The sequence below is a fragment of the Aulonocara stuartgranti genome, assembly GCF_965226115.1.
Source record: "Aulonocara stuartgranti genome assembly, chromosome: 3".
NCBI classification, from domain to species: Eukaryota; Metazoa; Chordata; class Actinopteri; order Cichliformes; family Cichlidae; genus Aulonocara; species Aulonocara stuartgranti.
Window position 1 is genome coordinate 62,017,344 of NC_138941.1, and position 15,972 is coordinate 62,033,315.

The 15,972-nt window shown below is 44.6% G+C and overlaps 2 protein-coding genes across 2 annotated transcripts in view; one reads left to right on the forward strand and one right to left on the reverse strand.

Moving 5' to 3' along the window:
* Positions 1–15,664, forward strand: part of LOC309698671 (low affinity immunoglobulin gamma Fc region receptor II-like) — a gene marked incomplete at both ends in the record, with an annotated part of 32,561 nt that extends 16,897 nt beyond the window's left edge. Inside the window, 4 exons of the mRNA XM_082521269.1 lie at positions 12,085–12,348; positions 14,792–15,037; positions 15,114–15,272; positions 15,564–15,664. Of these exons, the coding sequence (XP_082377395.1) occupies positions 12,085–12,348; positions 14,792–15,037; positions 15,114–15,272; positions 15,564–15,664 (770 nt within the window). The remainder of the gene's footprint in view (positions 1–12,084; positions 12,349–14,791; positions 15,038–15,113; positions 15,273–15,563) is intronic.
* LOC309695479 (low affinity immunoglobulin gamma Fc region receptor III-like) overlaps positions 1–15,972 on the reverse strand; it is a 92,343-nt gene that overhangs the window by 27,622 nt on the left and 48,749 nt on the right. The window lies entirely within an intron of this gene.

A 15,972-nucleotide genomic window follows, 5' to 3' on the forward strand; every position in this document is an offset into this window, starting at 1 on the left:
GACTGTCATCTGCGCTTATGCACCAAGTGGCAGTTCAGAGTACCCAGCCTTCTTAGAGTCCCTGGGGGGGGGGTGCTGGAAGGTGCTCTACCTGGAGACTCTGTTGTCCTGCTGGGAGACTTCAATGCTCACGTGGGTAACGACAGCGAGACCTGGAGGGGCGTGATTGGGAGGAACGGCCTCCCTGATCTGAACCCGAGTGGTGCTTTGTTATTGGACTTCTGTGCTAATCACAGTTTGTCCATAACAAACACCCTGTTCGAACATAAGAGTGTCCATAAGTGCACGTGGCACCAGGACGCTCTAGGCCGTAGGTCGATGATCGATTTTGTAATCGTATCACCAGACCTGCGACCATATGTTCTGGACACTCGGGTAAAGAGAGGGGCTGAGCTGTCAACTGATCACCACCTGGTGGTGAGTTGGATCAGGTGGCGGGGGAGGACACTGGACAGACCTGGTACACCTAAACGCGTAGTGAGGGTGTGCTGGGAACGTCTAGCAGAGGCCCCAGTCCGCGAGATCTTCAACGCACACCTCCAGCAGAGCTTCAACAGCATTCCGAGGGAGACTGGGGACATTGAGTCCGAATGGACCATGTTCAGCGTCTCCATTGCCAAAGCTGCTGCATTGAGCTGCGGCCGCAGGGTGGTTGGTGCCTGCTGTGGTGGTAATCCCCGAACCAAATGGTGGACACCAGAGGTGAAGGGAGCCACCAGGCTGAAGAAGGAGTCCTATCTGGCTTGGTTAGCCTGTGGGACTCCGGAGGCAGCTGACAGGTATCGACAGGCCAAGCGGAATGCGGCTCGGGCAGTGGCTGAAGCAAAAACTCGGGTGTGGGAGGAGTTCGGAGAGGCCATGGAAAAAGACTTTTGGACTGCCTCGAAGAGATTCTGGCAAACCGTCAGGCGTCTCAGGAGGGGAAAGCGGTGCTCTACCTGCACTGTGTATAGTGCTGGTGGAGCGCTGTTGACGTCGACTGAGAAAATTGTCAGGCGGTGGAAGGAATATTTCGAGGACCTCCTTAATCCCACTGACACGTCTTCCGAGGAGGACGCAGAGTCTGGGGATGAGGGGAATGACCCGCCAATTTCCGGGGGCGAGGTCACTGAGGCAGTTAAACAACTCCTTGGTGGCAGAGCCCCTGGAGTTGACGAGGTCCGCCCCGAGTTCCTGAAGGCTCTGGACGTTGTAGGGCTGTCCTGGTTGACACGCCTTTGCAATGTTGCGTGGAGATCAGGGGCAGTACCTGTGGACTGGCAGACCGGGGTGGTGGTCCCCATCTTTAAGAAGGGGGACCGGAGGGTGTGTTCCAACTACAGGGGGATCACACTCCTCAGCCTCCCTGGGAAAGTCTATGCCAGGGTGCTGGAAAGGAGAGTTCGTCCGCTAGTTGAACCTCGGATACAGGAGGAACAATGCGGTTTTCGTCCTGGTCGCGGAACACTGGACCAGCTCTTTATCCTCTCGAGGGTACTTGAGGGCGCATGGGAGTTTGCCCAACCAGTCTACATGTGTTTTGTGGACTTGGAGAAGGCATTCGACCGTGTCCCTCGGGGTGTCCTGTGGGAGGTGTTGCGGGAGTATGGGGTGTCTGGCCCATTGCTACGGGCCATTCGATCCCTATACAACCGTTGCAGGAGCTTGGTTCGCATTGCCGGCAATAAGTCGGACTCGTTCCCCGTGGGTGATGGGCTCCGCCAGGGCTGCCCTTTGTCTCCGGTTCTGTTCATAATTTTTATGGACAGGATTTCTAGGCGCAGCCAAGTGGCGGAGGGCTTTCGCCTTGGTGGCCTCAGAATCTCATCTCTGATTTTTGCGGATGATGTGGTTCTGTTGGCTTCATCAGGTGAGGGCCTCCAGCTCGCACTGGAACGGTTCGCAGCCGAGTGTGAAGCAGCGGGAATGAGGATCAGCACCTCCAAATCTGAGGCCATGGTTCTCAGCCGGAAAAGGGTGGAGTGCCCTCTTCGGGTCGGGGATGAGTTCCTGCCCCAAGTGGAGGAGTTCAAGTATCTCGGGGTCTTGTTCGCGAGTGATGGGAGAAGGGAGCCGGAGATTGACAGACGGATTGGGGCTGCAGCTGCTTTAATGCGGACACTGCACCGGTCCGTCGTGGTGAAGAGGGAGCTGAGTGTAAAAGCGAAGCTCTCAATTTACCGGTCGATCTACGTCCCTACCCTCACCTATGGCCACGAGCTGTGGGTAGTGACCGAAAGAACGAGATCGCGGATACAAGCGGCGGAAATGAGCTTCCTCCGAAGGGTGGCTGGCCTCTCCCTTAGAGATAGGGTGAGAAGTTCGGCCATCCGGGAGGGGCTCAGAGTAGAGCAGCTGCTGCTCCACATCGAAAGGAGTCAGCTGAGGTGATTCGGGAATCTGACAAGAATGCCCCCTGGGCGCCTCCTGGGTGAGGTGTTCCAGGCATGTCCCACTGGGAGGAGGCCCCGGGGAAGACCCAGGACACGCTGGAGAGATTATATCTCTTGGCTGGCCTGGGAACGCCTTGGTATTCCCCCGGATAAGCTGGAGGAGGTGGCTGGGGAGAGGGAGGTCTGGGCCTCTTTGCTTAGGCTGCTGCCCCCGCGACCCGGCCTCGGATAAGCAGTTGAAGATGGATGGATGGATGGTTTTTCCTTCCCACTGTCGCCAAACTCATAGGGGGTCATATGATTGTTGGGTTTTTCTCTGTCTGTTATTATAGAGTATACTGTACAATATAAAGCGCCTTGAGGCGGCTTTTGTTGTGATTTGGCGCTATATAAATAAAATTGAATTGAATTAGTGTTCAGCTGACTCCTCAGGACTTGCATGACCCTCTGTAGGTACTTGGTGGTTGCAGCTTTCCTAGCGGCCTCTTCGTGGTTTCAATTTCCCTGTTTGATCCCCCAGTACTTGTAACTGTCTGCAATGTTGCCCTCTGGTAGTTCGATCCCCTCAGTTCTGACTACCTTCTCTCTCTTCGTTACCATCTGACTACACTTCTCCAGTCCGGATGACATTCTGATGTCATTACTGTATATCCTGGTGGTGTGGATCAGTGAATCCATTGGGAACCCTCATTGGTTACAGACTTAACTGGCATGACCGCTCAGGTGTACTGAATAAGTGATCAGCAGTGTTGGGTAAGTTACTTTAAATTAGTAACTTAGTTACATTACTAGTTCTATCAAAAGTAACTCAGTTACTTCAAGTTACTCGTTACTTTCAGAGTAACTAGTTACTGGGGAAAGTAACTTTGGTTTTACTCAGAATTCTCTTGTTAATGTGTTGCTTCTGTAACTGGATACCCAGCAAGTTTGCCAGTCTTCTAGCTTGCTTACTTGCCACAAGTGCATTGTGCCACCTATCAATAGAAAGGAAAAAATTAATGTGCACATTTCCTTGAGAGAAATCCCACACCTTGACCGTCGTTGACCACCACATGATTCTAGCCTGCTTTTTACATCCAACACAAACTGCAGTCGTGGTGCTTTCGATTGTACTCAGAACTCGGAAATTCTGCCTTCTGAATAGGAAGATGTAGGTAACACCAGACTGCAGATGAGCTGCTTACAGAGCTGGACTGGGACAAAAAAAATCGTCCCGGGGAATATGACTAGAGACCGGCCCACCATTATAGGAAAAATCATAAAGCCTTTGAATGAAAACAAACGCTGTTGTGACAGTGATGTACACTGTTTTGATGGTATATATGTATCAATCTATCAATTGTTTGTTGTAAGACTCAGATAATTATTTTTTTAAAAGTGAGACATTTTAAATGAGAATAAGAAAGAAAAGTATTTCTTTGTGCCCCCCTCTCCCTGTTAATGCCCTACATGGACCCCTGGCAACACTTTGCTAGATCCGCCCCTGCACAGTTACCAGCTGTCAGCTACTTAGAAAAGGATCCTGGTGTTATTTGTCTCTCAGAAACAGTTCATAACTTCCCTTCAACTCATTCATGTCACCTAAAAGGTAAACCTGTTTCTCCATCACCTCTTCAGCTCTGATGATTCAGTAAGGACATCTCCTGGTTTCATCTTCATGTTTCCCTCTCATCACATAACCAAACCGACATCATGACCAGCAGGTTTACAGCTGTGGCTCCAGCAAACATCAGCTGTACTAGAAATTAATATTAAATAAATTCTAACATCAGCTGATCAAGCTTAAACGTGCTGCTGTTGTTTATCCGCTGGTTTCCTCTTTCTAGCGCAAAGTGGGCGATAAACAAACAAGAGAGGAAAGCCGATCAGCTGATCATTGATCAGTTTCATGATTGAAGTAGAAACAGGAGAGGGAGGGTGAGAGGATGAGAGAAGAAATGGTAAAAAATGGCCTGCATTTGTATAGCGCTTTTCTAGTCCATAGGACCCCAAAGCGCTTTACACTACATTCAGTCATTCACCCATTCACACACACATTCACACACTGGCGATAGCAAGCTACATTGTAGCCACAGCTGCCCTGTGGCGCACTGACCGAGGCGAGGCTGCCGGACACAGGTGCCACCGGGCCCTCTGACCACCACCAGTAGGCAAACATGGGGTTAGTATCTTGCCCAAGGATATTTGGCATGCAGCCAGGATGCAGCCTGGGATCGAACCACCGACCTTCTGATTAGTGGCTGACCTGCTCTGCCACCCTGACGAGGCCCCTGCACAGCTACCCCTGAAAGAGGAAGCTGTGCAGCGTAAACACAGAATAACTCCAGCTTTGTGTCTTTTTCATTGTAGCTGAAGAAACACAAGCTGTGTTTCTTTTCACCTCAATACGAAACGCGTAATATTTTCTCCGAATACGAGACGATTCTGTTTTTTACGGGACGGTTGGCAACTCTAATAATTAACCTTATGAACAAAATAAAGTTCAACATCAGTAACATAGCACCATCCAGCTCTATAGAAACTCCATCATGCTAGCTAGCACGCAGTACGAAAAAGTCAGCATAACAAAAATAAACTCCACCTAAACTTGGTTCATATCTGACCCAGATAGACTGCAGGTCATAACTTCTTACCTGAAGTTCAGTTCACCACTCTCGGACCGGCGGCCGCCTCGGGTCTCTCCTCTTGCCTCCCTTTTCCTTCATCCACCTGCTGGCTTCCACCACTTGCTAATGTTATTGAATCTGTGGAAGCTCCGCGATAGCCACCACACGAAGTAACGAATAACGAGCCTATCTAAATCCCAGTAACGAGTAACGCGTTCCTGGTTTTGGCATAATAACTAGTTACCGTGCTCGTTACCACAATAATAACGTAGTTACTGTAACGCGTTACTTAATAACGCGTTAGTTCCAACACTGGTGATCAGTAGGGGGAAGGAGGGGTCTCAGCGGAACAAGTCAAATATACACAGAGGAGTAATCAGGGAACGGGAGACAGGAGGAAAGGGAGGGAAACAAAGCTAGGACAGACCTTAAAGGGCATTACCAACTGGACGAGCGCACACTCTTCATTCCATAATTTTGAGCTGGCTTAGAATCTTATTCTAACTACACAACCACTAAATGTATATCCTGGAGGTGTTGTGGTTCAAAAAATCTGTTGCAATGAAAACATTATTCGTCACATTGAGTGTGGTGTTACAATAACCCTTGGCCAGTAAGTCCAGTCTTGGTACGAGCCCAGAACATATACTTCCGTGTCACCCAGGTTAGATCTCAACAAGGTCAAATACAAGGAACTGCATTTATTTCTAACACAGTTAATGTCCGGATTTGCTTTTACTATTTTTAGCCTGTTCCCCAATGGATTATCCCCAGACCAAGGTCTCTGTGGCCGGTAATCTCTCCAACTTCCCTTGTGCCTGCCACCACAGTGCAGGAATTACTGTGATCAGAGCCAATATCAGGAATTGATTTTAGTAATGTGCAGTTTAACAGGCCTTCCGTGACTTCCCCAGTGGTTCAGGCATTTTTTCTTTTCTCTGCTTTTTGAGTCAGATCACTCTATATGTTTGTCACCTTCACCGGCTTATGCCATTTGAGTCCTATCCTGGTCCAAAGTTTGAGGGTGGGTGGGCAGGCACACAATGTGTCAGGTAGTGCCAATTAGCTCCAGCTTTACTTTTTACCTAGACTGCATGGGATGTGCATTCAATCACCTCATAGGGTCCAGTCCACCTGGGTTCAAGCCACTTTCTCTTGTGAACTTTCACCCGCACCCAGTCACCAAACTTTATTGTTGAATTCTCAGTTGGAGTTTCCTCGGGCATAGACAACTGCACCTGCTTAGACAAAACATTGGGTCAGACTGGTCAAATATTCATCACAGCTCACCTGCCAAACATCCAGAGAGGGAATATGTATGACCTCCCTCTCGGGGTGGGCCAAGCATTGGTCTTCCTGTTAGCAACTCATGCGTTGTCAGGTGTGTGTGCGTGCACACCTGACGATGCATGAATGGGAGATCTGTCAGCCCCAATGACCCATGTTATCATAGGACTAATGTCCTTTCACCCTGAAGCTTCTACACTGTCCCCATTTCTAACTAAACATTTTTACACATCTAAATTATAAGCTGTTATTCACTATAATACCTAACAGTAACCCTGGCTCTAAAACCACATTTTGAATCTCAAAAATATCTTCAAAATCGTAGGGACAGGCATTTTGTCCCTATAAGGGAATGTTGGTCCCAACAAGTGTAGTAACATTCAAGTTTTTGGTCCTCACAAATACATCCAAACATTGTACACACACAAACGATTTGCTCTCTCACTCTCACATGTACAAACACAGAGAGATTTAACCCCCCCAGTAGTCAAAGCAGAGAAGTATGAGACCCACATAAAAAACACCTCACTGGTACAGCTGAACCAGTGTGTGTTTAGTGCTGATACAAGTTAATTTATTCTGAAAGAAAGAAATAACTGTTTGCTGGTTTTAACAATTATTTTTAGTTTCTTTGAAGAGGAAACCACAGCACTGAAACCCACAGTCAGTAAGGAAGAAGGAGGGTTTTGTTACTTGATGAGACTGTGCATTGTTGGTAGACTTTATTGATATCATCAAGCAGCATGATGAAGGGATTGACTCCACTCTGGCTGATCTGTAAGTACACCTTTTCATTTCATCTCTAGGCAAAGATTTGACATTAATCTTTTAGATTATATTGAATTTTCAAGTATTGCATTTGGATGAAGCTGCAGCCAAAATTTTGGCAATGCAGCTCTACAGCATGATAGAATCTAAATGGTCTTGTGACTTCTAGCTGTGAATAAAAGAAGGTTAAAAAAGCATAAACGTTTTCTGCAATGCTTATTACAAGGTAATACCTTCTTTAGGTTAAGGTGCTGTAAGTTTTGTTTTTTTTTTGACTCAGGCATATTCAGTGAAGGTGACTAAAAGGAGTCAACACTATTATGGATCATGAGCCATAAGAGTTCGTGAAAACAGAAAAACGGAATTTTTCACCGTTCCTGAATTCTTTTTTAAGTATTCAAAAGTATAAACGCATATCTACAGGACACAGAAACAAATATTACTACTGGCCACTCACTACATATTTCACGAATAAAGGAAGTGTCCAGTCGTTTTATCCTTATATGGTCGTCTCTCAGTTTAGAAAGTCCATAAAAGACAACAGGTAGATGTAAAACAAGGACACCGTCTGCTTTTTGTTTTTCTATTGCATGCCTGATGTATAGATATATTAGTGCATGGTTTGCTACTTCCTGTGCTTATTTGACCAACCAACCATCAGTGCATGTTTCCCACACTCTATTAAACCATAAACTAACCGAACCCTCTTTATTTGCAGTGTCGATCTCAATGCTGGGCTGCACAACAAAGCAAGGTCTGTAAAGGTTTTCTATTACAGTTTAAAGTTTTAATTTCCATAATGATTAATTATCTTTTTCCTGGGTTTTGGTAGAGCACTTCAGTTCATCCTCTGACTTATTTTTTTTTCATCTTCTTTTAACCTTTTTAAGTTCCTTTTCTTTAAAATTTCAGCACTATCATATTTAAATTTTTGTTATTGTTTGGGGTTTCAATGAGTATTAAATCACTTTTAAGTACAATGGTATTTTTTTTTGGGGGGGGGGGGGGTTTGGAGGGGGGGTATTAATAATAATAAAAAAACTCAACTCTTAGTTGAGAATTTTATTTAGGGTCAGCAGGGGACCTGGCTCCAGGAGTGGGTACTTTTGCCCCCCTGCCAATTCCTTTCCTCCCCATCCCCAATTGCCTTCCCACTCCTTCACATGACCCCACATGCACGGCCTTGATGTACGGTGCATCACTGAGGTACAGGGCAAGCATTCCTTCTCTGTACCCTCCTAGCTCATAACACATACATATAGGGTGCCTTGTGGGTGGGCACACTGAACAGCATCTAGAGGATTGTCTGTTTATTCAGCCTCACCTCTGATGCTGGTGCTTACCCCTCAAACTTTTATAAATGTAGACACTAAGTGTTGTCGGGATGGGCTGTGTTGACACCAGCTGTTATCTGGCGGAAGGTCATTGGCACCATGCCCCTCCCCTGTTTTCAATGCACTTTAGAACAGCACGCAGCAGCTCCACATATGAGCGGGTGGAGTTAGGTATGGGGTCTTCGAACACCCCCATTCTCTGTTTGTCATCTGGGGTGTTGGGCCGGGAAGAGGAGCTGGCCATCTGGTCAGTGTCTGGGCTGTTAGGCCTCCCGGCTTCTGCAGGATCGGCAAGGTCTGCTTGTCTCCAACCCAGAGTAACGGGAACCATCTCCTGGGTCCGGTGGTGGATTGCCCCTCTGGAGGTGATAGTGCCTGGTCGTGGGAGTATGTATGTATGTATATATGGGGAATGTGAGTGTGTGGTCTGCGCTCATTTCTGTGTGTCTCCATGTTGGGCGAGTGCTGAGTATTTGCATATGTGTGCACGAGGGTGGCAATGCATGTTTTTGTCTGTGTGTGCCTGTTTTTCTATGTCTATGTGCCAGGTCAGGTCTTAGACTCCACCTCTCTGGGAACATCTCAGAGCCCCACAATTTGGGGGTGGGGGGTGGGGGGGGGAGGGGGGTTCTGTCTGCCCCCACCACACTCCCTCCTAGTGACTGCTCCTCCTTGGGTTCTCATGCGCTGGGGGACCTCTACATATCTGGGGCCCGGGTCTCTTCCAAGCCTGCTTCATGTCCTAGGGGCAGGGCTTCCGTGGAAGGATCCAAAGAGCGAGAACGAGGAGAAGAATGACGTCTTGGGCAATCACAAACATTGGGCATTGGGATGACAGGAGGACAGGCAGACGGAGCGAATGATTGATGATTAAAAAATGGAGGAAATGTGGGGAAAGCCAGCACCAGAGGACATTAGCTGCAAGCAGAGACAGCCCGTTCTCACTCCCGAGGCGTAACATGCCGACGTTTTGTCACATCCCGCGGCGTTCCTGAGGAACGCAAAAGGAGACCTTTTGGTATTCTTATGGTACGCCGCGGGTTATGGCTGAAATCCAGTGCAATGATGCTCCCGCGGTAATAGATATTCCAGCCCTAAACCTAACCTTATCCCTAGCCCTAACCATAACCTTATTCCTGACCCTAACCCTTGGATGCACAACCTACCAATACCTACACTCTTCCACGAGTGGGGTCAAAAATGACCCCAAATAGAAACAATGCATTTTGCCATAAACTCAGTTGTTATTCTTCAAAATCTTTAAAGCAAAGAGTTGTAACATTCTCATATTTGAGGTATTCCTCATAAAACATGTTTGTGACATGAGGCCCTTTGCATTTTTATTTATTTTTTCATTAATTTTAAGAAATTGCAGTTTTTGTATCACTTGTATCACTTTTGTATGCTTGCTCTGCATATACTGCAGAAGCTGGGTCTTCCCTCTGAAAGGCACAAGTTGTTCATCCACTGTAACACAATCACTGAGGATGAATTTCTGCCTGCAGTTGACCAGGAACAGGCCCCATATGTAGCAGAAAGCTGCTATGTGGTTTGTTTTCAGTCGGTAGGCTCTGGTCCTCTTGTCCTCAAAGTGCAAGAAACGGCGAATATCTTTGAATTGACATAGTGGCCTTGTACAATGGATTATGCAGAGGACTCCCAAAAACTCACCAACTGGTATATCCCCGTTCTTCTCACTTCCTGCAAGAATGGTCAATCAAATGAAGGCCAGGAACTTATGTTTGATTACATTTTTCCACTCTTTTCCCCTGTCTGTGGCTACTCTTCGTGCCTCCATGTTTGTGTATGACAGCACCTCTTCTATTATATTATCAGACATGAACATCTTCCATGCATCTATTGGGGAGACAGTACTAAACCCAGGTGCAAGCCCTGGCCGTCTAATTAAGAATATTGTGCCTAGAGCAGTAAGAGGGGCTCATTCTGTTAGACTCAATATCCATTTCCTCTTCAGAGGACTCATCAGATCTTAGATGTCAGATTCTGAGTCAGTGCCTCCGATGGGCTCTTCATCCCATCAGTCCTGGATCATTTGTAGGGCCACAGGGATCCTTGCTGGCCTCATAGCAGCCATGTTACTTTAAATATTAAAAACAAAAAAAACATCAGAAAGGACAATGTTTGAAATGCACAGGAAACTATCAACAGGGCTGCACATAAATGGTCCTCAGGTGCGCATTTGCTGTCAAAATAAAAGACGCGTACCATATAAGAAGTTGGAACGCTCGTTTGCGTACATTAGATGTTCTGGAGGAGGACAGACATTTGTTCAGAACTCTTAAAGATGTTGAAGAAGCAAGCTCCGTAAGCAATTACTTTTGTGTTCCTCAACTACAAAAGAAGCGTGTATTCTCTGAATTTCCGGGAATAGTTTTCTTTTGACAGCGAATGCACACCTGCGGACCACTTATGTGCAGCCCTGACTATAAATCATGTATGTTACTGTGTAAAAAATTAATTCTTGATCCATCAGAAGTGTAAGTGGGACGGTCGGAGTTGCTAAGAATGAAAGTTTCATAGAAGATTCCAGAGGAACTGCTTGGGGTCAAAAACTGCATTTTTTTTTTAATTAATGAAAACATAAATAAAAATGCAAATGGCCTCATGTTACAAACATATTTTATGAGGAATACCTGGAATATGAATATATTACAACTTTGCATTTTAAAGATTTTGAAGAAAAACTTTAATGACATTAAATAGCATGTTTGTAAGCGATTTGAAGAAAAAGAGCGAACATGTGTAGATTCAGTCCAGACATATCTCATATTTCCTCATTTTTCCGAGGTCATCATTTAGGAACGTGGTGGGTGGCCGAAAACGTAATAAGTTGACGATTTGTCACCTAGTGTAAAATGTTACGCTGTGGGAGTGAGAACGTGTTGGCAGAGAATACAGAGTGGGGTGTTGTGGAGACCTGAGCACAAAGAAACAGGGTTAGATAGAGGACGTGAATTGCAGGAACAAACGCAGTGCAGACGGGGCCTAGTTACCACAATGGATGACTGAACAAACTGGCGAGGAGTGGTAGGTCTCGCTGGCTTAAATCGTCCATTAATTGACCCTGGATGATGCTGGTAATCAATCTGATGACGAAACACTCCTCACAAATGCTCCCATGGATCATGACAAGCAGACTATTGCAGCATAACTAAGGGAGGATTTAGGGTCACCTGATCCAACCCTAACTATATGGTTTTTTTAAAAAGGAAAGTCTTAAATCTGATTTTAACCGTAAAGATAGTGTCTGTCTCCCAAATGGGAACTGGTTACACTTAAGATCATGTATGTAAGGATCTGAAGGCTGAAGGATATGAAGCGCCTTGAGGCGACTTTTGTTGTGATTTGGCGCCATATAAATAAAATTGAATTGAAGGCTTTGCCTCAAATTTTACTTTTAAATATCCTAGGAACCACAAGTAAGTCAGCATTGGTGTCAGTACTATCGTACAATATTTGGATCAACCCCCCCCCCCCCCCCCCACCTCTGCTAAATGCTATCTATTTACTTTAGATAGATCACAAACGCAAGACAGAATAAATAATTCAAAACATCCACAAGAGGATGTATGATAAATGGGTACTCAAAATAATAAGGATACTTTCCAAATATAATTGACTACTGAGGGTATTTTTGCTAGGACTGCTATTTTGCTTTGTTAAAAATTGATTCATATCCTCTCCTCTTCCTCACAGCTCGTCTGACTGTGAGTCCCAGCAGCTCTCAGGTCTTTAAAGATGACTTTGTGTCTCTGAGCTGTGAGGAGGACGACAGCTCTGCTGGATGGACTCTGAGGAGAAACACAAGCAAAAGACAGAGGACTCAGTGTGGAGATGGGTGGGGGAAACCAGCTGGTTCTTCATGTAGCATCAACTACATTAACCCACTGGAAAGTGGAGTTTACTGGTGTGAGTCCAGAGAGGGTGCCATCAGTAACATGGTTAACCTGACAGTCATTGGTAAGCTGAGTGTGTAGAGTAAGTGTTCAATTCAATTCAATTTTATTTATATAGCGCTTAATCACAACAAAAGTCGCCTCAAGATGCTTCATAGATACAGAGAAAAACCCAACAATCATATGACCCCTTATGAGAAAGCACTTTGATATGGTACTACAAGGTCCTTAAGATAAGATGGGGCCTGATTATTTAAGACATTGTATGTGAGGAGCAGGATTTTGAATTCAATTCTGGATTTAACAGGAAGCCAATGAAGGGAAGCCAAAACAGGAGAAATATGCTCTCTCTTTCTAGTCCCTGTCAGTACTCTTGCTGCAGCATTTTGGATTAGCTGAAGGCTTTTCAGCGAGTTTTTAGGACATGCTGATAATAATGAATTACAGTAGTCTAGCCTAGAAGTAATAAATGCATGAACTAGTTTTTCAGCGTCACTCTGAGACGGGGTATTTCTAACTTTAGAGATGTTGCGCAAATGAAAGAAAGCAGTCTCACACATTTGTTTAATATATGCATTCCTGCAGTTTAACTAATTGGTGTGTGTGTTATCTCGCTTCATGCATAGATAGAGCTGCGTGTCATCTGCATAGCAGTGAAAATGTATGCTATGTCTTCTAATGATGCTGCCTAGGGGAAGCATGTATAATGTAAACAGAATTGGTCCTAGAACCAAACCCTGTGGAACTCCATAATTGACCTTAGTGTGTGAAGAGCAGAGATGGGGAGATGGGTAATCTGATTACTTTTTTCAAGTAACGAGTAAAGTAAGGGATTGCTATTGCAAAAACGGTAATTAGATTACCGTTACTTTCCCGTAGGAACGCTGCGTTACTGCATTACTAAAACCGTGATTTTTTTTTTTTTTTGCGAGAATGTCTCATGACAATGATGTAAGCGAGTGCGACGTTCGTTACAACAGCTGTGTGCAGATCAACAATGGATCATACATCGATTGTGGGAGAGAGTATGAGCGTGCAGCGTTTAAAGCGTGGAAGTACTGACCTTACTTTGAGTTTGATTCCATAAAAAGTGACAAAAACATTAGCGTCCGTTGTGCGTGGGAAGAAAACTTCTTTTTACAGCAAAAAAAACCCCCTAAACAAGCACCGAGTGCGCAACGACGTAATGGGAAACTCACAGAGAAACTCGCGGATTCTTCCACTGACCGCTGCGGCACACCTGCATCAGGGCAAACCTCCGCCTGCTTTACAGGTGAAAACAGAGCAACAGGACCGCTGAGTCTTTGATTTTATTTATTTTCTGCTGTGTTTTACTTGCATCTATTTGAAAGACTGAGTGTAAATTTTATGTGCTGGAATGTGCAGAAAATAGGTTTAAATGTTAAACAAATTTCTTCCAGTCAGAGAATGTTGCATATAATTTAATTCTTGCTTGATGCATAAAGTTAAAAGATTAAAACTGATAAAACAAGTTTTAAAAAAGGATACTTTTCCATTTGATTACATTTGGTATGATGGATTATGTAGAAAAAGTAGACTGGGCTGAAAGATCTATCACTTTATCACCTATTCAGGTTGTAAATCGTGTTTTTAAAAAGTAACTAAGTAATTAATTACTTTTGAAAATAAGTAACGGGTAAAGTAACGGGATTACTTTTTTGGGGAAGTAATTAGTTACTGATTACTTTTTTCAAGTAACTTCACCAACACTGGTGAAGAAGACTCTCCATTTACATGTACAAATTGGAGTCTATTAGATAGATATGATACAAACCACTGCAGTGCAGTGCCTGTAATACCTACAGCATGTTCTAATCGCTCTAATAGGATATTATGGTCGACAGTATCGAATGCTGCACTAAGGTCTAGCAGGACAAGCACAGAGATGAGTCCACTGTCAGAGGCCATAAGAAGATCATTTGTAACCTTCACTAAAGCTGTTTCTGTGCTGTGATGAGCTCTGAAACCTGACTGAAACTCTTCAAATAAACCATTCCTCTGCAGATGATCTGTTAGCTGTTTGACAACTACTCTTTCAAGGATTTTTGATATGAAAGGAAGGTTGGAGATTGGCCTATAATCAGCTAAGTCTGCTGGGTCTAGAGATGGCTTTTTGAGTAAAGGTTTAACTACAGCTACCTTGAAGGCCTGTGGTACATAGCCGATTATTAGAGATAGGTTAATCATATTTAAGATCGAATAATTAATTAATGGCAGGACTTCTTTGAGCAGTTTTGTAGGAATGGGGTCTAAAAGACACGTTGATGGTTTGGAGGAAGCAATTATTGAAGTTAACTCAGAAAGATCAATTGGAGAAAAAGAGTCTAAATGATAGTACCATTGATATTCATTTAGAATATCAATGGTACTATCAATGGTACTAAGAGTAGCTGTAGACGATATTACATCTGTGGGATGATTATTGGTGATTTTTGATGAAGCTGTGTGTAAATGGATGAAATGCTGTAGTTTGTCTCTGTGTTGAGGTGGATCAGTGATCCTGCAGAGTCCTGTCCTCCCTGTGATGGAGGGAGATGACGTCACTCTGCTCTGTAAAACAAAGACCACTCCCTCCAACCTCCCAGCTGCTTTCTATAAAGATGGCTCCCTCATCAGGAAGCAGCCTAAAGGTCACATGACCATCCAGCATGTTTCCAGGTCTGATGAAGGCCTCTACAAGTGTGACATCAGCGGTCATGGAGAGTCTCCATCCAGCTGGATCACTGTCACAGGTGAGGAGCTTCACTATATCACATCACTTTTTACTTCGTGGAGATATTTCCCTCACAGGTGGGATTCTCTCTGCAGGTGGATCTGCAACCAAAAAAACACCCACTTCTGGAGGTTTGCCCTCTGTAACACCCCTCCAGCATTTTGACTTCATACTGATACGCTACCTGGTAGTTTTCCTTCCATACTTCATCTCCACTCTTCTCATGGTGTCTTTATTTCGACACAAAATCCCAGGTAACACTCTGAATAAATATGATTAACTCCTCTCTATTTAAACTTTTTCACTGATGCAGGAACTCCAGCAACACTTGAAGGAAAGAGGAACAACTTTATTGACTGACCAACGTGTTTCGGAAACGCGTTGGTCAGTCAATAAAGTTCTTCCTCTTTCCTTCAAGTGTTACTGGAGTTCCTGCATTGTGATTTTTTTTTCCCAGCCTCTTCATGCACCTTGGAAGTAGGTGAAGTTGTGACAGAAATTTTTGCTGTAAGTTTTTCACTGATACAATTTTGTAATATTTATAGGAAATGACCTGTATGTCTCTATGGTAAGGATCCCATCGACACCGGCTGGAGATGGCTTGGTTAATGACTACGATGATGCCACTACAGTGCATCATTTCTGAATCAGGGCCCATGTTCAGCATTTATGTTGATGTAAAGTTCTTTAAATTCCTCATTAATGCTTGTGTGCACTTTGTCCCCACCACCTCTGTTGTCGAGATAATTTGAATTAATGGACTCTAATGTTCACCGTGTTTTTTCTTAATGTAAATCTCCTGCAAAGAGATGTGTATATATATCGCAGTGTGTAACAAACACAAAGCACTCAGCTTTTCCAACTGAAGCCTGAAGGTGTTTTGAGATTAGATGGCAAAAGCTAATACGTCTTTAAGTATTTTAAAATATTTTCTGAGCATGTGCACATCAGTCT